Source organism: Moschus berezovskii, chromosome 5 (genome assembly GCF_049115385.1).
Source record: "Moschus berezovskii isolate FMDL1 chromosome 5, NW_MosBer_1.0, whole genome shotgun sequence".
NCBI lineage: Eukaryota > Metazoa > Chordata > Mammalia > Artiodactyla > Moschidae > Moschus > Moschus berezovskii.
This window is the reverse complement of record NC_142464.1, coordinates 32,569,632-32,593,788: the sequence shown is the minus strand read 5'-3', so window position 1 is coordinate 32,593,788 and position 24,157 is coordinate 32,569,632. Positions and strand designations below refer to the sequence as shown.

General features: G+C 37.8%; 1 protein-coding gene across 1 annotated transcript; it reads right to left on the bottom strand.

The window, feature by feature from the left end:
* Window positions 1-4,227: 4,227 nt before the first annotated feature.
* Window positions 4,228-23,717, bottom strand: LOC129561983 (alcohol dehydrogenase S chain). The gene is made up of 9 exons (XM_088836215.1): window positions 23,585-23,717; window positions 19,764-19,865; window positions 18,237-18,375; window positions 16,210-16,297; window positions 15,894-16,113; window positions 13,006-13,266; window positions 7,488-7,623; window positions 6,682-6,820; window positions 4,228-4,477 (listed from the first exon to the last, which is right to left on the bottom strand). The coding sequence occupies exons 1-9, from the start codon at window positions 23,600-23,602 to the stop codon at window positions 4,453-4,455; spliced, it is 1,128 nt and encodes a 375-aa protein (XP_088692341.1). The 5' UTR covers window positions 23,603-23,717; the 3' UTR covers window positions 4,228-4,452.
* Window positions 23,718-24,157: the final 440 nt, after the last annotated feature.

Sequence of the window (24,157 nt, the reverse complement as noted above, 5' to 3'; positions counted from 1 at the left end):
TTTTTGCTGACTGTATAGAGCTTCTCCATCTTTGGCTGCAAAGAATATAATCAATCTGATTTCGGTGTTGACCATCTGGTGAAGTCCATGTGTGGAGTCTTTTGTGTTGTTCGAAGAGGGTGTTTGCTATGACCAGTGTGTTCTCTTTGCAAAACTTTATTAGCCTTTGTCCTGCTTCATTCCGTATTCCAAGACCAAATTTGCCTGTTACTACAGGTATTTCTTGACTTCCTACTTTTGCATTCCAGTCCCGTATAATGAAAAGGACATCTTTTCTGGGTGTTAGTTCTAAAAGGTCTTGTAGAGGCAGCTGCGCAGGCACAGGAGGGCCGAGAAAGCTACTCCACGTTCAAGGTCAGGAGGGGCGGCCATGAGGAGATACCCCTCGTCCAAGGTAAGGAGAAGTGGCTGTGCTTTGCTGGAGCAGTCGTGAAGAGATACCACACGACCAAGGTAAGAGAAACCCAAGTAAGATGGTAGGTATTGTGAGAGAGCATCAGAGGGCAGACACACTGAAATCATAATCACAGAAAACTAGTCAATCTGATCACATGAACCAAAGCCTTGTCTAACTCAATGAAACTAAGTCATGCCGTGTGGGGTCACCCAAGAGGAATGGATCATGTTGGAGGGGTCTGACAGAATGTGGTCCACTGGAGAAGGGAATGGCAAACCACTTCAATATTCTTACCTTGAGAACCCCATGAACAGTATCAAAGGCAAAATGATAGGATACTGAATGAGGAATTCCCCAGCTCAGTAGGTGCCCACTATGCTACTGGAGATCAGTGGAGAAATAATTCCAGAAAGAATGAAGGGATGGACACAAAGCAAAACAATACCCATTTGTGGATGTGACTGGTGATAGATGCAAGGTCTGATGCTGTAAAGAGCAATATTGCATAGGAACCTGGAATGTTAGGTCCATGAATCAAGGCCAATTGGAAGTGGTCAAACAGGACATGGCAAGAGTGAACATCAACATTCTAGGAATCAGTGAACTAAAATGGACTGGAATGGGTGAATTTAACTCAGATGACCATTATATCTACTACTGCGGGCAGGAATCCCTTAGAAAAAATGGAGTAGCCATCATGGTCAACAAAAGAGTCCGAAATGCAGTACTTGGATGCAATCTCAAAAACGACAGAATGGTCTCTGTTCTTTTCCAAGACAAACCATTCAATATTACAGTAATCCGAGCCTATGCCCCAACCAGTAATGCTGAAGAAGCCGAAGTTGAACGGTTCTATGAAGACCTACAAGACCTTTTAGAACTAACACCCCCCAAAAGATGTCCTTTTTATTATTTAAATTTAGAATGTACTAAATTTCTCTTTGCTTCAAAGTTGTAGTTATAACCCTTTAAGGCAATTAGGCATCTCCCAAACACTGTAAATTTTTGGTTTATTGGTGAATGGTAGTCTTTAAATATCATTTTTAGGTAAGAATTGTCTAATGATTTCTGACTTGTTGTTCATAATAAATCTACTAAGTTATCTGCTGACATGGTAAATACTTCAATGAATAAGACTGGACAAGGAAACCTCTGTAATTTCTTTGTTATGAGTTGTTTATTACCTTGTGAGTTATTCAGAAACTTCTGGGTTCTTTTGATGGCTGAGATAAAATTATACAGATGATCTTCTGGACCTTGGATCCAAAGTGGATGAAATGAGCAGAACAAGGACATATGTATGACCATTAATTTCATCAAAATGGTGTTTAGCCTTGAGTAAGTATAGTGCTTTCATTCTTGTTTTATTCTTGCCACACTGAGTTTGGTTTCTCTTCCTATGCAATGTCCCATTTCCTGAACATTCCTGGGTATTTAACAGATAAATATAATTTTATTTATTTCCAATAAAATTGTCAATTTAACATTTTTGGGGGACTACTTATTAGAGGTTAGTTTTTCAATAATCATTTGCTAATGGAATTAAGTAGTCAGGTGTCTAAGAATATAATTATTAAATACATACTTGCTCTTACTCTACTTTAACCTCTGAGTAATTTTTGAATGCTTCTGTCAAAATGACTTTCTAATTCTAGAGTAGCTTGTGTGATTTTTAAAGTAGCAAAGGATTAATTTAATTATATTATTATATTATATAATTTAATTATATTACTTCTTTTTATTTACTATTTTTGGAGGAGCTAAGTCACTGTATCAATGCTACTAAACCATCAACATGAAATTACTTCTCTACAAATTTTGAAAATTTTCTTCATTTTGACAAAGATTTTTGTGGTTGGCTGAAAGTGAGTGCAAGCTATATATATTCATAGTTAACACTTTTTAAAGGAAACCAGCAAATATGGAAATTCTTGATTCTAGAGTCAAAATTATCTCTGAAGGCCAGCAGGACACACTGACCATGTGCACCATTACAGCATACCAGCCACCCTGTGGTTCCATGTTTCTACTTTGATTTCAACATTTCCTTCCTTGCCAGTGTCAATGTGAATGAAGAGGAAGTTTTGGGTGCAGAAGGTACCCCTACCCTTCCTCTCATACACCTCCATGGAGCATTGTGCCCCTCTGTGAGAGCATTGATATACTCGCCAAACCCTACTCTCCACAGCCTGGGAGGAAAGAATTGGATGCAGACCTCTGTGCAACCAGTAGGATTTTATGCCCACTATGTGACATGGGCATTTAGAACCATCTCTTTGTCCTCAGTATCTCACATTATCAGCACCAATATAAAAGTGCTGGAGCACCATCAAAATGAGAACATAGTGTTCCATGATGTTAAGACATTCTGAAAACTTAGGGACATTCTGAAAGCTCCTCTAACCTTAAATATCTCCTTCAGTGTCTTTGAGAAAACAATAAAACTGTTCCCTACATTTACATGGCAGTTCATAGTTGACAAAGCATTTTCACTAACATCATTCCATCTAATTTTCATGAAGCTGTAATTGGTTCATAATTTCTTAAAACAAAGGATAAAATGGGCTTAGAGAGGTTGAGTAATTTACTGAAGGTCACAAACAAGTGGTAGATTACTTGCTCTAAGTCTAGAGTCCTTTCTACAATATCGAAGCAAGTCATATTTTTTGCAAGATAGCTAAAATTCTTTACATGAATAAGTTTTCATTACACATTTAGAGATGAAGCTCAAAATTTAAATCTTCCCTTGAGAAAGTATTAACAAGTGGGTACCATAGACTTTCACATGTTCAAAACAATTAAATATTTCGGGGTTGCAGACTTAAGTCATGGTGGTTAATAGAAAAGTTCTCGTTTGAAAATATTTTTGCAAAAATGTACATCTATATGTGTATGTACATAGAAAATCTATTGCTTTGGATGTTTGTGCCATTTCTTAGTTACCCATTTTACATGCTGTGTCCGCAGCTGCTTTATTCCCACCCCTAGATTTCAAGCTGCCATATTACTTTTTAACTACATTATGGCTCATTTTCAGTTAACTACAGTTACAATTATAGTAATTAAGATCTTTTAATCAATAAACTACTTTCTTGGGTGTTCATTGGAGGGACTGATTCTGAAGCTGAAACTGCAATACTTTGGCCACCTCATGCGACGAGTTGACTCACTGGAAAAGACTCTGATGCTGGGAAAGGTTGGGGGTGGGAGGAGAAGGGGACGACGGAGAATGAGATGGCTGGATGGCATCACCGACTCTGTGGACATCAGTTTGAGTGAAGTCCGGGAGTTGGTGATGGACAGGGAGGTCTGGTGTTCTGTGATTCATGGGGTCGCGGACAGTCAGACACGACTGAGCGACTGAACTGAACTGAACTGAGTAAAAATTAGACTTTTTGGAATATGATTCTAAGAATAGTTCAGTTTTCAGATTTAGTATTCAAACCTCACATTTATTACATGTAGTGTGAAACTGTAGTATAAAAACACTTCCTTTCACCTTAAACGTGTGATATTTACCTAAAAAAAATTTCCTGCATTTAGAATTTCTGGACCTTCTCCACTTATAAATCAGAGTGTATTCTTTTTCAAACTATAGCTTTTACTGTAGGGTTTTGCTACATTTCCTAAAGAGGAAGATACAGACAGTGGAAGTACAGGTAGAAGATTTTGAGTACAATACCCCATCACATATATGTTGAGGGCAAGTATAATGAGGTCCTTCTCAATGACCAAGGCTAAAAGACTAAGGGTGGCAAAGACACAAAAAGTACAAGAAGTCAAAAGAAATACCATTCCTCAGTCTGAAAGATGGCATGATTCAACATGAGCAGAATGATTAAGAAGACTTTATTAGACTCAATTACACATACGATGGTTTATCTAGCTCTCACTTAAATTTTAAAAATTTGCTTGAAAAATGATTTCACATTAATTTTTATTTCTTTTGGAAAGCTCCCATGTGCAATTTGTTGGTAGTACCTCTGAAGAACAGAATTATTGATGATGTTTGGCTGATGTTTCAGATGATAGAGTAGGCAGAAGACTGCTACAAGTCAAAATGTCAGGATGGTACGGACACTGAAACAGAAAATAAGAGATAGAAATTGTTTTAGTGTTTAGATAATATACACTCTTCCATGTGAGAGAACAAAGAGCATTCAATTTGTCTCTTTGAAAAGCTGTCTTTGTTTCTTGCTATTCCATTCCCATCCCTAATGCACTCAAGTCAAGTAAAAGGTCAGCTCATCTTTTCCTGTTGTTTTTCTCCAACCTGAACCTCAATTATAACGTTCTGAGTATGACTGTCATTTAGACTTCATTATGTATTAGATTTTCAAAATATCATTTTTGATAGTCTACATTCCTTATATAATAAAAAACACAAAACAACAACTGATAATCACATGTAATAAGTTCATGCTATCTGTCACTCTGTAGATGCTCATCATGTATTTTATCATTTAAACCTCTACTTAACACTATGTGGCAGGTTCTAATATTATTTCCATTTTAGAGACGATAGATACAGAGACTTAGAGAGATTTGTACCTTACTTTACAACATACATCTAGTGTGGGCTCCTGGGATTTAAACACAAATAGGTTGCACAAATTACAAGATGATAGATAATCTGACTAAAAGTGCTGATAATGTAATAAAATTAAGACCATGTTGAAATTTTGACAGAGCTTAGATAAAGAAATGCTTAAGAAGACTTAAAAGTAGAAAAAAAGTTTATTTGTGTTTGGAGAGACTTTATTCTTGGGAAGATCAGAAATGTAACATTTTATTGGAACTAATGTCCTTTCTAAAAATCATCTTCTGATGGATAAACGCTTTAGAAAAAGGTGATCTTTGTATCTTAAAAAATTATTAATATATGTGTATATATGTGTGTGTATATATATACATATTTATGAAAAATGTATATAGATAATTTAGAAACTAAATGACAATATAAAGAAGAAAGTAAAAATAACCTGTAATCCCACAATCTAGAAATAATCAGTGCTAATATTTTCTTGAATTTTGATTATCTTTTTTCTAAACATATATAAGTTTTTATTGCTCTGATTGAAAACTTGGAACTGCATTGTATATATAAGTTCTGTATTATCTACTCTATAACCTAAAATTACATCAGGAGAATCTCCCAATTTAATGAAATCATTTCCTTTTAAATGGCTTAATTAATTTCTAGTAATGTTTGGAATTTATTTAATTGTTCCTATAATGTTGAACTTTTAGGATGTTTCCAATTTTTGCTATTATAGATAATAAACATGCTTAAAGATATGTACATTTGATATCTAATAATTTCTGTAGAATAGATTCTCAGAAATGTAATTGGGACATAGAATCTAAGTTGGTTTTTTTTTGAGGTTTCTTATACATATGACCAAACTGCTTTTTAGAAAGGATGTGATCTGGTACTGTTTGGAGGCTAGTTTCTTTCCTTCTTCAGTAATATTTATCAGACTGTCTAGTATATGTTATGTGTATGGCTGCTTAAGAAATACTGTTTAAAACCAAAAAGCCTCATGAGAAGAAATGTGAAGTCACAGAGAAAACAGAGACTGTGGAAGAAGAAGGTGGGAGTTAGGTAAAACTGCCTATTACTAACTGTGTCTCATTTATAAATACAAGTGATGAAATTCTTCTTTTTAGGTGTTTGTAAAAGATTAATATTAGAGGTAGAAAATGGAACTGACTTGATTTTGTAAGTTTTGAAGAAAATGTAGATTTAAACATTTAAAATAGCATTTTGTACCCCTTCTCTTTGAAATAATTTTTATTTGTGAAAAATCCTTTGTAAATGGAAAAAAAGTAAAAATAGTAGCACTTTTTTAAAAAAAGTAATATATGCATAGAAAATGATGCCTATATATCTCCACTGACTTCCATAATGAGTTTTTGGGATGTCTGGAATGTAATTTAAATCTGTAGCTATTAATAGTCAACCATTTTAAGTGGCCAGGTAGGGACTGGGATAACTCCATGTTATATGACTATGTGTCTCTGATTCTTTTTCCTTGCAAAGCAGAGGATTCTCTTGTGAAGATGGCAGAGGGTCTGATCATTCAGATTTGCTGTGACCAACATAATTCTGCTTCAGCAGAACAGAAAATGCAAAGCATTTTAGTTTTTTGCAATATGATCTTATTTCTACATGCAGAGACTGAACTGGGAATGGAAAACCAAGGCACTCCATCCTTGCCTTTCTCTCATCCTTCTACCTTTTTTTCTCTGTTAGTCAAACCCCACCAAAACTTAAAATCTACCTCTTTCCAGAGCGAAGCAGGTCAAATCCTTCATTTATTTTTTCAAATGGTAAAACATGGGTAATTAACTGATCCAGTGAAAACTTCTTAGCCATGAAATCACTCACAAGTTTGGGGACAGATTCCTTACTTTTGAAGCCTGAAAAGAAAGTGACATCAATGTTAGATTCCAGATATAAGCAGAGGATTAGAGACAGACTTTCTACATAAAATTTAAATGAAAGTTTATAAAATGTCCACAGACTACTGTTGCTGAGGTTAATAAGAGAGTGTGTTTCAATATCCTTTTGAAGTGATTTGATTTTTTTTTTTAAAAATCTCTCCGCCCAGCAAACCAGAGCCTTTGGTTTTTCTCTCATAGAGAAATTATAGTATAGATGATTATTCTCAGAGTCAAGAAGAAAATTTTTCAGTTGTCTACATCTGGGCAGTGAGTGCAGACACAAATTGTTGCTATGGATTTCCTAGATCCTCCTAGGTATCTCAGTGCATTATGCAGTCACCAGAATCAAAAGAGATGACGCTGAAACATCCTAGTCAGTTTATGGGGACACCATTAAAGTCTACCTTGGGATTTTCTGGGTACATTAGTTCCACATCTAGTTGATCTGAAGCCTATAGATACAAAGGAATTTTAGTGTATATTTAAGCTACATTGCATTTTAAAGCCTGGCCTTGTCACTTGCAAAAGGGAGAATTCCTGATGTTAGTAAGAATTTGGCCCTCAAGCCTAACTGCTGCTGCTAAGTCACTTCAGTCGTGTCCGACTCTGTGCGACCCCATAAACGGCAGCCCTAACTACATACCACCAAAAATAGCTCCTTTCCAGGTACGTCCAGTCAACAATAACATGGGGTTCATAGAGATAGTTTGGGCATTAGGAGGTACTCCGACAATGACGCTTACACCATATGCTTCTTGACAGCACAACAAGGAAGACATCTGGAATAAAATTAATATGTAGCATCATTAAAGTGGATTATCTGGTAGTTCCCATTTGTGATACACAATATCATGTGCTATGGATCTAGTTAAATTGTGAGTGTGTGGCTGGAAGAGATTGTCTTTTTCTTCACTTCCCATTATTTCCTAAAGCCGCTACATGTGGCTTTAGAAGATACCCAGAAAATATTTTTGAATGAAATTGTATGTTTTATGTACTTAGGTCTTCTTTAGAAAATAATAAAGACACAAATATTATTACACATATATAATGTGTTTCTTCAAATAAAGGTAACGTTTATCATCATGTGACCCCAGAACAATCTGAAATGGTTAACTCATTTTTCATTTAATTATTAAGTAGATACCTTGAACTCAGTACTTTTAACCAGGTATTATGATGGTGAACCAGATACATTGTCAGTTACATCATCAATATTTCTCTCTTCTCCTCTTGATGCTCTCTCTTTTTAATGGATCCATATTTTTACTGCCCATTTCTAATGGACATTTTTTCCCTAATTTATGTATGTTTACCATAAAGACCATCCCCAAGAAAAAGAAATGCAAAAAGGCAAAATGGCTGTCTGAGGAGGACTTACAATAGCTGTGAAAAGAAGAGAAATGAAAAGCAAAGGAGAAAAGGAAAGATATAAGCATCAGATCAAGAAAGAAATAGAGGGAAACAATAGAATGGGAAAGACTAGAGATCTCTTCAAGAAAATTAGAAATAAAAAAGAAATATTTCATGCAAAGATGGGCTCAATAAAGAATAGAAATGGTAGGGACTTAACAGAAGCAGGTGATATTAAGAAGAGGTAGCAAGAGGACACAGAAGAGCTGTACAAAAAAAATCTTCATGACCCAGATATTCACGATGGTGTGATCACTCACCTAGAGCCAGACATCCTGGAATGTGAAGTCAAGTGGGTCTTAGAAAGCATCACTACAAACAAAGCTAGTGGAGGTGATGGAATTACAGTGGAGCTGTTTCAAATCCTGAAAGATAATGCTGTGAAGGTGCTGCACTCAATATGCCAGCAAATTTGGAAAACTCAGCAGTAGCCACAGGACTGAAAATGTCAGTTTTCATTCCAATTCCAAAGAAAGGCAATGCCAAAGAATGCTCAAACTACTGCACAATTGCACTCATCTCACACACTAGTAAAGTAATGCTCAAATTCTCCAAGCCAGGATTCAGCAATACGTGAATCGTGAACTTCCAGATGTTCAATCTGGTTTTAGAAGAGGCAGAGGAACAACAGATCAAATTGCCAACATCCTCTGCATCATTGAAAAAGCAAGAGAGTTCCAGAAAAACATCTATTTCTGCTTCATTGACTGTGCCAAAGCCTTTGACTGTGTGGATCACAATAAACTGTGGAAAATTCTGAAAGAGATGGGAATACTAGACCACCTGACCTGCCTCTTGAGAAACCTGTATGCAGGTCAGAAAGCAACAGTTAGAACTGGACATGGAACAACAGACTGGTTCCAGATAGGAAAAGGAGTACGTCAAGGCTGTATACTGTCACCCTGCTTATTTAACTTCTATGCAGAGTGCATCATGAGAAACACTGGGCTGGAAGAAGCACAAGCTGGAATCAAGATTGCCAGGAGAAATGTCAATAACCTCAGATATGCAGATGACACCACCCTTATGGCAGAAAGTGAAGAGGAACTAAAGAGCCTCTTGATGAAAGTGAAAGAGGAGAGTGAAAAAGTTGGCTTAAAACTCAACATTCAGAAAACTAAGATCATGGCATCCGGTCCCGTCACTTCATGGCAAATAGATGTGGAAACAGTGGCTGACTTTATTTTGGGGTGCTCCAAAATCACTGCAGATGGTAATTGCAGCCATGGAATTAAAAGACGCTTGGAAGGAAAGCTATGACCAACCTAGACAGCATATTAAAAAGCAGAGATATTACTTTGTCAGCAAAGGTCCGTCTAGTCAAGGCTATGGTTTTTCCCGTGGTCATGTATGGATGTGAGAGTTGGACTATAAAGAAAGTTGAACACTGAAGAATTGATGCTTTTGAACTGTGGTGCTGGAGAAGACTCTTGAGAGTCCCTTGGACTGCAAGGAGATCCACAACCAGTCCATCCTAAAGGAGATCAGTCCTGGGTGTTCATTGGAAGGACTGATATTGAATCTGAAACTCCAATACTTTGGCCACCTGATGCAAAGAGCTGACTCATTTGAAAAGACCCTGATGCTGGGTAAGATTGAGGGCAGGAGGAGAAGTGGACGACAGAGGATGAGATGGTTGGATGGCATCACTGACTCAATGGACATGAGTTTGGGTCAACTCCAGGCATTGGTGATGGACAGGGAGGCCTGGTGTGCTGCAGTTCATGGGGTTGCAAAGAGTCAGACATGACTGGGCGACTGAACTGAACTGAACTGAACACTCGTTTTGTTGAAGTGTGATTGACAAAAATAATTTATTTTTAGGTTGTACGCCATGATTTTTTAGGGTGTATAGTGTGATGATTTAATATACATATGCCATGTGAAATGATTACCACAATTAAGTGAAGACATTTATCACCTCACACAGTTACTAGAGTTTTTTTGCAGTGAGACCATTTAAGATCTTCCTTCTTAGCAAATTGGAGGTATATAAAGCATTATTATTAACTATAGTTAATAATTCTATAGTAACCATGCTGTACATGGATGTCTCCAGAATTTGCTCATAACTGAGAGTTTTTACTCTCTGACATCTACCCATTATTTCTCCCCTACTTCCTCCCACCCCTGGCAACGACTGTTCTACTCAGTGGTTCTAAGAATTTGATTTTTTTAGACTCCACATATAGGAGAGATCATACAATAATTGTCTTTCTGTGGCTGGCTTATTTCACTTTGCATAATGTCCTCCAGATTTTTCCAAGTTTTTGCAAATGTGAATACTTCTTTACTATGGCTGAATAATATTCATTCATATATATACACATATACAATTCATATATACACACACACACACACACACACATACCTCACAATTTCTTTATCTATTCATCCATATGGACATTTAGGTTGTTTCCATATCTTGGCTACTATTAATAATGCTGCAATGAACATGGGGATGCACATGTCTAAGATAGTGAGTTTATTTTCTTTGTATATATTCCCAGAAGTGGGATTACTGGATCATACGGTGAAAGATCTATTTTAAATCTTTTGAGGAGCATTTTTACTGCTTTTCATAGTGGCTGTTTTACATTCCCACCAATAGTGTACAAATTCCCTTTTTTCCACACCCTTTTCAACACTTGCTATTGCTTTTTTTTTTATAATATTCATTCGAACAGGTATGAAGTAATAATCCCTTTGTGATTTTGATTTGCTTTCCCTTCTAATTAATGATGTTCAGTTCAGTTCATTTCAGTTGCTCAGTTGTTTCTTACTCTTTGCGACCCCATGGACTGAAGCATACTAGGCTTCCCTGTCCATCACCAACTCCCAGAGCCTACTCAAACTCATGTTCATCGAGTTGGTGATGCTATCCAACCATCTCATCCTCTGTGGTCCCCTCTCCTCCCGCCTTCAGTCTTTCCCAGCATCAGGGTCTTTTCTAATGAGTTGGTTCTTCACATCAGGTGGCCAAAGAATTGGAGTTTCAGCTTTAGCATCAGTCCTTCCAATGAATATTCAGTACTGATTTCCTTTAGGATGGACTGGTTGGATCTCCTTGCAGTCCAACAGACTCTCAAGAGTCTTCTCCAACACCACAGTTCAAAAGCATCACTTCTTTGGTGCTGACCTTTCTTTATAGTCCCACTCTCACATCCATACATGACTACTGGAAAAACCATAGCTTTGACGAGATGGACCTTTGTTGGCAAAGTAATGTCTCTGCTTTTTAATAAGCTGTCTAAGTTGGTCATAGCTTTTCTTCCAAAGAGCAAGCTGTTGGCCAAAACAGCCATATAGCTATTGGTCAAAATGGGCATGTTTTAAATATGCTTTGACCTTCTATGAGCTTTTATTTATTTATTTTTACTCTGAAACTTAAAAAGAAAGACTTTTCCCTCCAGTCAGGTTTTTAGACATGTGTGTAGTAAGAAACTTGTTTAGGAAAACACCCCCCACCCCAGAAATATATAGTAATTGATCCTTTGATTTGGGAGTATGACACTTGGAAGATCAGAGAACCTAAGGACATGTGGCTATCAGATACTTAAAATAATCCAATTCCACAAGACAAAATGGAGGAAAAACCATATTAAAAATGGCATAAAGAGCAACTGACAGCCTTGGAACATCAGTCATCTATGGAATAATTGTTCCTGGTCAAGGCTGCAAAGAGCTTTACTCTTAAGGTGCTGCTTCCTATTACCAATACTGCTGGGACTTACTGGAGAACCTGAAGAGGGTGATTGTGTTGGTCTCGGGGTTTTTTGATTAGGATTCTAGAGAATTCTGGTTATGGGGAATGTAGCTAGAGATGTGTTCTCTGTTGCAATTGATGATATCTGTAATTATTTGAAAGTAGTATCATGTATGGGTTTTCCCTGATGGTCACACAGTAAAGAAAACCTGCAATGCAGGAGACCTGGGTTCGATCCTTGGGTTAGGAAGATGCCCTGGAAAAGGGAAATATCATGTATATTTTAAAGATGATGTAAGTTTTGCACAATTGGAAATGGTACTTCCTTTTGACAACACCAGATAACATTTATTAAGAGCTTACCACTAACAGGTGGCACTTGCTAAATATGTTACATGTGTCATCTCATGTAATCCACAAACAACACTATAAGATACATATCACTTTAAATTTTTTGGTGGGAAAACCTGTTGACCTTTTAAATTATTCAGTTCAGCACACAGATTTGGATGCTTTTTATGTATCAGGCACTGTGCTGTCTATTGTGGTAAAACAGGGCATATTTTCTGTTAATAAAATGATAGGGAGCCTAAAGTTGCTCATTGTTTTTTTTTTTTTTTGGTCAAAGTATGGTCTTTGAAAAAAACAGAATTCATTAAAACATACAAATATTGTTAAATCATTTTTTTTGTTAACAATGTGTTGAAAAATCAAACTTGCCAACTTGAGAACAGAATTTATATTCTTTATATTTACTTGAGTTTGAATTTTTAAAACTAAAATTTAAATTTATGATGGCTCAGTAAAAACCCCCTTCCCTCTGTAAAAAGGACATAATACTCATGGCAGGTTTTTTTTTTTTTTTGATTGATGGATTGAGATTCCTCATCATAATAAATTAAGCAACCCAGGTAACAAATAGGAGATGGAAAATCACCATAGTTTTTAAAATAATCTTTATATATAATGTTTATATTCTGCCACATTAAAGAAGACTCTAGAATGCATAAGCTGATGTCTTGAGACATTTCAAAGTACATACCATGGTTTCAAGCCGACCGATGACTTCAAATGAAAAATCCACACCTCCACCACTCACTTCTTTCAGCACCTTCTCGATGGGTTTCTCGTAATCCTGAGGGTTGATGCACTCAGTGGCACCCACCTGTTTGGCCCTTGCAAATTTGTCTTTGTTGATGTCTACTGCAATGATCCTGGCTGCTCCAGCTGCTTTGCAGCCCATGATAACAGACAGGCCAACTCCTCCAAGGCCAAACACGGCACAGGTAGAGCCCTGGGTGACCTGTGTTTTCAGAAAATGGGAAAACGGATTAAGTAATGATTGTTAAGGGCTTTCCAGGTGCCTCAGTGGTAAAGAATCTGCCTGCCAATGCAGGAGATGCGGGCGCGATCCCTGGGTCAGGAAGATCTCCTGGAGAGAGAAATGGCAACCCACTCCAGTATTCTTGCCTGGGAAATCCCACGGACAGAGGAGCCTGGTTGGGCTACAGTCCATGGGGTCACAAAGAGTTGGACATGACTTAGCAACTAAACAACAACAAACAACAACAACAATTGTTAGAAAGAACATAAATTGTATAAAGTGCCATGCTTTGTTTCTTGTCAGAAGTTACTCAAATTATGTCCAACATTTTGTCAAAACCTCTTTTGACTTTAGCTGCCTCACACTTGAAATGAGGGGTTTGAATTAAATTAATGTTTCTCTAATTTTCCTGGACATTAGACTCACCTAGGGAGCTTTAAAAATATTCTCAATGCCCAGGTCACAGCCCATAGGCAATTAAATCGGACTCTGTGCTGGTTAAGTGGAAAAAGATATGCAATCCACTCCAGTATTCTTGCGTGGGAATTCCCATGGACAGAGGAGCCTGGTAAGCTTCAGTCCATAGGGCCACAGAGGGTAGGACACGACTAAACAGTTTATGGGGTTTAGCGACAGTTTAGCGACTAAACATCAACATCAACTCTGCAGGCAAGACCAAGTTTCCAAGTGACTTCAGTGGGAAACCCAGGCTGGGAGCCAGTGGACTGGATGACCATTGAGCTCTAGATGCTAGTGACTCCCCTCTTGAAGAAAATCTAGCGGTTCAAATCTATTGATAGCCAGCTTCAGTCCATCACACATACACAAACAAAATTCTAGTGAAATTAAATAATAAATGGAAAAGAGGAGACTGAAAAAATTATCCAATTGAACCCTCAATAATTAACACCTTGGTTCAATTAGTTTCAGTAGTCATGACGTACAATGAGAGCAGAAATAAGCTGTGAAGCATAGAAGAGTTATCCCCAGCTTAAGCAAACTTAACAACAGGGGAAATTTAACAGGTAATTTTAAGATAACACAGCTTGAGACCAATGTGTTCTTAACGGTTCTTTATCCCTGCTTTAAAAAATACACAAATGAAAAATAATGCAATGAAAAGCTGGTTTATATTTTAATAATGGATGAAATTCATTATCATAAATACCCTTGACTTCCATTCCGTGTGCAGGTTCAATTAGACAATCTGTTCAGATGATGCAGTTGCACGAGGGACTTAGTGCTAAGGTCAGAAAAATGGAAAACACGTGCTCACAATAGTTTAACTCACCTAAATGGAAAGTGGAAAGTGGAGTCGCTCAGTAGTGTCCGACTCTTTGTGACCCCATGGTCTTGTAGCCTACCAGGCTCCTCTGTCCATGGGATTTTCCAGGCAATAGTACTAGAGTGGGTTGCCATTTCCTTCTCCAGAGGATCTTCCCAACCCAGGGACTGAACCTGGGTCTCCAGAATTGTGGAAAGACGCTTTACCATCTGAGTCACCAGGGAAGTCTTAACTTACCTAGAGTTTAGCTTAAGTCGCTCAGTCGTGTCCGACTCTTTGCGACCCCATGGACTGTAGCCTACCAGGCTCCTACGTCTGTGGGATTCTCCAGGCAAGAGTACTGGAGTGGGTTGCCATTTCCTTCTCCAGGAGCTTACCTAAGGGACATTCTGTGGGGGTACGACACCATATTTTTACCTTAGAAAAATATGAGGCTTGTGATTGTGATTTAGAAGTGTTGGTAAATATCTACTATGGTTTATGATTCAGCAGGAGTTTTGAGGAGGCTAGTCACAGTTGTCATGTTAACTACCTGTAAGATTTTGGGCAAATGACTTTATGTCTCTGGGTGTCAGTTCATAAAACAAAAGGATACTACTAGATTTCCTGCCTTTTAGGAAGAGGAGACTTTAAAGAATTTCTCCTTAAAACCTACCACTTCTGAATTCTGTGTGTGTGTATGTGTTCATGGCTGGGGAGGAGGTATAGCAGTGGATTAAATGCTTCATGCATCATCAAAGCTTTATTGCTTTCCTCATAGAGATACACAGAGTGGTCATGTTGGTGACCCTCAGTTTGGAGGTATATCAGGATACCAGGTCAGGCTCTGGAATCTCCTGTTGATCCTAATTCTGGGAGTAGAGGATCCATGAATTAAATGCTCCTCATAGTCAGCCCCTTCATTTTGTTTACTTTTGCTTCCTCAAAACTTAGTAGAACCTACTGTGCATGGCTCATGTAGGCACTAAATGAATGATAAAATGAACTCCTAGGTCTATAATTTAGTAATACCATAAAGAACACATACAGAAGAATAATTATGGAAAACACCTTTACTTTTTCTTAACTAATTATCAACAGCTTTTCATTTGTGATAACGGATAAATTTTCTAGGACATGCCCTCAGTTCTTCTGAGGGTACCTTCTACTTTTAATCAACATCCTCAATTCTGTGGAGCATAGCAATGCTATTATGGTAGAAGAGGGGAAATCTTCCAATAAATCTGTGAAGAATGATCTCAGATTCCTGTGAGAAATTGCTTTGCTTTTAGCTCCTGACAGTCTGAGTGTAGCTGGTTTTATCACTCATTGTCATTCCTACCTTGGCAACTTTGACCGCAGACCCATAACCAGTAGAAAATCCACAGCCTATGAGGCAGACTTTCTCCAGTGGTGCGTCTTCATGGATCTTGGCCACTGACATCTCATTCACCACTGTGTACTGGGTGAAGGTGCTGGTGCCGAGGAAGTGGTGGATGGGCTTCCCCCTGCAGGTGAACCTGCAGGTACCATCATTAAGGGTCCCCTGAGACTCCTTCAGGCTGGTCAGTGCAACACACAAACACAAAAGGGTGTAAGACAGGAGCATAACTAACGTGCAGATTCCTTCACTGTTAAGGAGAGTAACAGATACTCACTCGCCTTTCTGGCAGAGGTTGGCTTCCGGGTGTTTACAAACATTGCACTCTCCACACTGGGGAACAAAGAGTGGGATGACTTTATCACCTGGGGATGAGGATAAAACAGATTCTTCTTAAATTTCTACGCAGGATTAAAGAAATTAAGTAAGAACTTAAAGCTTATGCATATGTATTAGAGGCACTTGACTTTGAGAAGTCTCCAATAGGGTCCTGTCAGCATTATGTCTTGGTCATTGCCTGTCAGTATTGTTATCGGTTTGGGTTTATATATGCTGCTGCTGCTGCTGCGGCTGCTGCTAAGTCGTGTCCGACTCTGTGTGACCCCATAGACGGCAGCCCACCAGGCTCCGCCATCCCTGGGATTCTCCAGGCAAGAACACTGGAGTGGGTTGCCATTTCCTTCTCCAATGTGTGAAAATGAAAAGTGAAAGTGAAGTCGCTCAGTCGTGTCCGACCCTTAGCGACCACACGGACTGCAGCCTACCAGGCTCCTCCATCCATGGGATTTTCTAAGCAAGAGTACTGGAGTGGCTTGCCATTGCCTTCTCCGATATATGCTGAAGATGCCCAAAGAAATTGCAAGTGTGAAAACATGATCTTTAAAAGTAGTTCCACTGTGTTGATAGTTCTCTTATATTGTGTGCCCTTTCTCTTAGGGATTTTATAGATACGATCTCATTTAATATTTAGTAATTAAACCCTAAATATTCTTACTAATAAGTATAAACATATATTTAACTTGTGAGCAGTCTGCCATAGTTCCACTAGATAATCTGGTGATAGTTTCTAGTAATAGTACAGTAATAGTAATAGTAATAATACAATAAAAATAAGAACCTCAACATCCATTTCCTGGCTTTTCAAAGTGATTATGCTTATCTCTATTATGAAATGAATCCTTCTTTTAAAAAATTAATTCTTTTTTAAGGAAAACAAACAAAAATGGGACAAGTAAGAATTTAAGACATTCTTCTGAAAACCTCAAACCTCAATAATAAGTTAGACACTTTCTTTTAGGATAGGAACTGACTTTCAAATGTTTATAGCCGATGATTTGTAGACAATTTATTTTTACTGGTGGAGGGAGCAGGGGTGAAAAGTAAGGGTGTCATTTGTTATTAACAGATTTCAAACTAAAGGAAATACTAAGAACTGAAACTCAAACCAGACAACTTATTTTATTGTTTTTGGTTTACCGGTCAATTAAGCATTTTGTAAGTAGGGAGGTCAAATCTACCAGCTAAAGTGATTTTTTAGAATTAAACATAATTTTTATTTTTAATCATCTATACTACTTATTCAAAAGACTCAGAAAAATAACATTTAAGAGATTATATACAATGAGGGCATGGAAATTTTCTGTTTATTCACTGTTTACATCTAAAAATACTTGTCTGTATTAATATATAATAATAGGATACAGTAAATATTCAAGAAAAATAGTCCTTGGTAACCAGTCATGTTTAATCATGGTTTAAGGAAAAGTGGCCATGTATTCAGAGGGGAAACCTGTGAATGGGCTCCACTTCCCACCTGAGAAGAGATTATGTTGATTCATTCCAGAGCTCACAATCCCCACTGTGTGAAGTCAGCACTGAACAGGTTCAAAACACTGATTGTGTTTATCTCCACTGTGTCTAGACATGATTTTTCGGTCTCATCAGTAGTTTTCTTTGGACCTGGTAGAAAACAGTGCTTGACAACACTAATATGGGAATTAACTGATTATGAACTCTACTCTGGCAGACACTGGGTCTCTTTCAATCCTCATGTATTCCCAGGATCTAACATGGTGCCTGACATCTAATAGGTCCTCAAGAAATACTTGCTGAAGGAGAGAATACAGTAGTGCATGGATGCATACATGCCTGAGTCAGGCAGGAAGGGGGAAAAGAAAGAGACCTTTGTCCCAGCTCAGCCTTAAACACGTTTCTTTCATCTCTCATTACTCCAGTGTCATTATCCAGGCTACATCATCTTGGGGCCCTGAACCAAGGCACATTTCCAAAGTGTGAATTCTGTACCTGGTTTTACTGTAGTCACCCCTTCTCCAATGCTCTCCACAATGCCGGCTGCCTCATGGCCTAAGATCACAGGAAGACATGCTACCAGAGATCCATTAACCCCATGATCATCTGAGCGACAGATTCCCGTGGCCACCATCTGTAGGGTAAAGGGAGGTTGATTAGATTCAGATAAGATTATGACCCTCAGATGGACTTAACATACTCATTTTCCTGAAATTGCACTGAAGAATTTTACAGTGTTTTGCTAAAAATTCCTACTCTTCCAAATACAGTTTCAATTTATACCCGAAGTTATTCAGCCTAATAACACTCTACTTTCCTTTCATGCATTAAACAATTTGGAGTAATCTGTGAAATTGTTTCTGAAATATTACACTATAATATACAGTCATTTTGATAGAAATAGAAAATGCAGATAAGAAAATAAAGTTACTTAAGTGCCACCACATAATGCTAATTGATTTTAAATGACATATATTCCTTTGCACTTTTTTTTTTTGGTTGTTGTTGTTGTTTAGTTGCTTGTCAGGAAACATCTAACAGGAGGCTTCCTGTGTGCTGTTTTGGATCTGTCAGGAATTCACTGTTCCTTATTAATTCCTGAATATTCAGGAATTAAGAGGAGAGGCAAGCCTCTCCCTGGGGCTGAGGAATCCAGGCATTTCCTCTTCCTTTCTATGAACCATATGGTAAAAGAGATTACTTACAACTCTCTCTCTTTAATGTGGATCGCCTATGTTTTGTAAGTCTGGAACTTTAATCTTTATCTTTGCTGAGAATAACTACAGTATATATGCCCACACCATGTTGATTAAAACACCTCTGCTCCATCAGAGCTTTGGTCCCCTTGTCTTGCTCTCTCTCTCTTTCAGGCTAATTCCTGGAGCGCAGAGGCTCTCTGGGTTCACTTTCCTGACCAGGCTTCTAAGACCCTCTCGAGAAGGCTCTCTGTGCCTTCACCCCATCAAGAGGGCTCCTGAGGCCTTCGTGAACAAAGCAAGCCCCATGCCAGGGGCTTTATTGGCTTTCTGCGTAAACCAAGGAGTATCAGCCTTTTACCCCTCTCCTTTACTTTCTTATCGGTCAACTCTGGACCACCAGGTTCCGGTCCATTAAAGGACCTCAACAGTTGCTAAGTCGTATCTGACTCTTGGTGATTCCATGGACTGTAGTCCACCAGGCTCCTCTGCACATGGGATTTCCCAGGCAAGAATACCAGAGTGGGTTGCCATTTTCTTCTCCAGGAGATATTGCCAATGCAAGGATCGAACCCATGTTTCCAGTGTTGGCAGGCAGATTCTTTACTGCTGAGCCACCACATGAATTCTTCATTTCATTAGGATTATACTGTACATACTCTGGTTTCTTTTTTAAAAATTTAACAATTTTGATTTACAGCTTCCCTTGACAACAAATGTAATTCCACTATCTGGAAGACTATATTACAAGTGCTTTGGTTACTTTCATTGTTACATTCTGAAAAATTTAAACCTAAGATTAAATAGAAATGAAAAAAAATTTTACCTTAATACGAACTTCATGGGCCTTAGGGGGTGCAACCTCCACCTCCTCAATGGAAAATGGTTTCTTGAGCTCCCACAGCACGGCTGCTTTGCATTTTATTACCTGAAAATTGAGCAGAAAGATGGCACCATTTTCCCACCAGCCTTGAATTCAGGGATTGTGCCTTTAATCTTTTCACATGTATCATCTAGCCCCATGTCTGAAACTTAATATTGTTCCATGAACATGAACAACCTCTGATTTGCAAAAAGAATAATAGTGACTTTTTATAAAAATGTGTAAGGCAATAACACAAGGAAAGAGAAACAGAATTAACTATAGGGAGACACTGAGATAAAAATGGAATATATTCTTTTATGAAGAAAAATCATCATTGTTTTCCCCTCTAAAGGTTCTGTTTCCTAATGTGGTTCTGAAATTGGTTGTTTATCCAAAGCTGTTGTCTTGTCCATGAAGTTCTAAATCACTATCATATTACTACTAGATTCAGTGTCTGTTTACATGAAACTCATTTCCCTCTTCCTCAATTCTCCACTTAAGCCAAAATGATTTGACTTTAGAATTCCTAAGCCTCCCAGCCTAGAATTTCTTTCTCTATTTGCCTGCTTCTTTGATTTCTCTCTCTACTTCTTCTATGGGCTACTTGTTTGCATCACTCATTCGAAAGTGAGATTTGGCAGCTCTGTTTTGTTATATAATTTATGAATAGAGATTTCTTCCAGATTGGATTTGAGCCTAAAATTGTAGAGATTAAAACTACACACACACATACACACACACACACACTTAAAAATGGGAGAACTGTGTTTGACTTTCTAGCTAGCATAGCTCACCTACAGATGTTCTTACAAATAAAAGTTGAGCATATATGCTTAGTGCTTGTCTTCACTTTTGCAGAGCTTGTGTAATTGAGAGATTTTTCTAAAGAGAATTAACAGCATACTACAAACATGATAAAAACTCAGTTGAAATTTATCTGATAATTTATTTTTACTATATCCACTCCAGTATTCTTGCCTGGAGAATCCCATGGACGGAGAAGCCTGGTAGGCTACAGTCTACGGGGTCGCAAAGAGTCGGACACGACTGAGCGACAGAACGGAACGGAACGGATATATACACAAAATCCTTCCACTCTGCAAAATGTTCATTATGGCCAATGCCACAATAAATATAAGAGTAGTTGGATATAATACACTAATGGTAGAGAGGTATTGAATATTGGGGTGCCAATGATGTTCAGTTCAGTTCAGTTCAGTCGCTCAGTCGTGTCCAACTCTCCGCGACCCCATGAATCACAGCACGCCAGGCCTCCCTGTCCATCACCAACTCCCGGAGTTCACCCAAACTCATGTCCACAGAGTCGGTGATGCCATCCAGCCATCTCATTCTCTGTTGTCCCCTTCTCCTCCCGCCCCCAACCTTTCCCAGCATCAGAGTCTTTTCCAGTGAGTCAACTCGTCGCATGAGGTGGCCAAAGTATTGCAGTTTCAGCTTTAGCATCAGTCCCTCCAATGAACATCCAGGATTGATCTCCTTTAGAATGGACTGGTTGGATCTCCTTGCAGTATAAGGGACTCTAAAGAGTCTTCTCCAGCTGTGTTGGGTGAGATACGAGTTTGACTTTTAAACTTCACAGGGCAGTATTACTGAATCATTAGTCTTATTTTTCAGATGAAAAACTTGAGGCTCAACTGACTCAATATTTGATGAATACTTTTCCCAAATTTACAAAGCTGGGTGTCCGAAGAATGAATACCATTTTATCTTTCACAACTTGATGATAGTAAAAGATTAACAAGAGATTAGAAGTTAGATAACAATAACAACAATAATAGCACTGATTAATATTTATTGAGTTATTTCTATGTACCAGGCACTATTTTAAATGCTTTCCAGTATTAGTTTATTAAATTCTCACAACCACCTTATGAAAGTAGGTATTATTACTATTGTCATTTAGCATTTGAAGAAAATACAATGCCAGAAGGTTAAACATAAGTGAAGTGTTATCATATAGCTAAAAGTTGTTGATGTTGTACCTGAGGAGGGGGATTTGATTGCCTGTAATTTATAAATTTAATTAATGCATTTGGCCTACCCTTTCCATCTCTGAACTCTGTTTTGAAAAATTAAAATTTTCCTTTTCTTAACTATTCTTCATTTGAAATGTAATATGCTACTGTAAATGCCAATCAGTAATGCATGAAAATAAAGTTAAAATAAGAAAACTGCCAATTGATCATCTGTATGATTTCCAACCAGTCTTATTGATATAGGCCTGTTATATGTATATGCCTGATATAGGCCATACTATATAGGCCTGCCATTATAGCGAGATATTATATTGCACAATTCACTCCTAACACAGCAAACCTACTAGAAACAGTTGCACAGGCTTTTGCCATTAAGCAGTTAAACAACATGAACTGATTGTATTGAGCAACCATGTGTATTTCTCTCTACCTGTAAGCATTGAACAAATAAACATGAGTCTGTGGAAGACTTAGAACTAAATATATCTGTTCTCAATGTAAATAGTGGTTCAAACTTTATCAGTATTATTATTATTATTTTTGTGTGTAAAATCACATTGGCTTTTGCATGAAGATAACGTTTCTATGGGAATTCCCTGAATTGTGCCATAATAGGACCCTTTAAAATCAGAATTTGCATGTTGATTCTGGTTTGCTTTATCTTTAAAAATGTTTTGTTTTTTGACTGGAGTATAATTGCTTTACAATGTTGTATTAGTTTCTATTGTACAACAGTGTGAATCAGCTGTACATATACATATATCCTATCCCTCTTGAATCTCCCTCTTACTAAGCGCCCCCAAATCCCACCCCTCCAGGTTGTCATAGAGTCCTGAGCTGAGCTCCCTGTGCTGTGCAGTAGCTTCCCCCAGCTGTCTGTTTTACACATGGTAGTGTAGATATGTCAGTGCTGCTCTCTCAATTCACCCCACCCTCTCCTTCCCCTGCTGTGTGCACAAGTCCGTTCTCAACGTCTGCATCTCAATTGGTTTGCTTAGCCTTGATGATTCTAATGCTTTGAGATCAATAAAAGTTTTGTCACATTTAACTTTCCTGTATTCATAAAAGAATGATGATTATTAAAGAGAATAACATTTATATTATAAAGAATTTTATTATTTAAGTTACTTTATAAAGAATGACATTTAGATTATGATATCTTAATATAGACATAACTTCTTGATAAAAACATTTCATTTCTAACTTTAGACTTGAAAATTACTCATGATTGGCTATAACTATTTCACATTTACTTAATATAGAAATATAGACTTTAATAGGTATAGATGCTCTACATTCTTCTTAAAGATATTTAGATATTACCCTTCTCAATAGTACTTTAATATACTTTGTATATTGAAGCATATATTCTAAGTTGTATTTCAGTATAAATTATTTCTAATTTATATATGAATTTTGTTATTCATTAAATAGTGTATCTCTGTGTATTGCATTGTTGCTTCCCAGGTGGCTCAGTGGTAAAGGATCTGCCCACCAATGCAGGAGATGCAGGAGACATGGGTTCCTTTTCTGGGTCGGGAAGATCCCCTGGAGAAGGAAATGGCAAACCACTCCAGTATTCTTGCCTGGGAATTTCCATGGACAGAGGAGCCTGACAAGCTATAGTCCATGGGGTTGCAGAAGAGACACAACTGAGTGACTAGCACACAGGTTGCTGGCCTCTGAATAAAGGAAACTTTCCTTTCCAGCTAATGCTTGTCTCTCGAGCAGTCAAACATCAGTATTACATTAACTAGAATAATTCTTAAAAAAAAATTGCCTTACTTTTCCTGCTGTGCTCATGTTTCTTCTTTTCTCTGCTGGCAGGAGATGTGAATTACAGACTTACAGACTCTTCCCTGTTCAAGTACATACAAGAGATAGATGGCACAGATTTTTATATGCTTGAATAGCACCCTGTTCCCCACATGTGATCTGGAACCTTTAAGCCCTGCCCATCAGATTATTCTTAGACCTAGCCAAACCAACAATAATAGGGCACTGAACAAGGACTCAAACATTAACTTTGTTTGCAATATGCTAATTTCAAATAACATCTTGACTTCATTAGTTAAATATTTTCTTATATGTATCTTTTTTTTTTCTGGATTACGTATTTCTCCTCTCAGTCCCACACAGGATGTTCAGAGTTCTGTTTTCCCTTTGTGTAAACTGAGCTCCGACTTCAAATCTACATAACGCAGTTAGCAAGGAGGAAGAGGAGTAAGAAAGCAGCACAAAAGGCATAGGACAGAGAGAGGCACAAGCCCGAGGGGTGTGTTTGCTCCAGCATGCTCCCACTCTTCACAACAGAGAAATCAGACACCGGTCAGTGACAGCAAAAGTGGCATTTCTGCT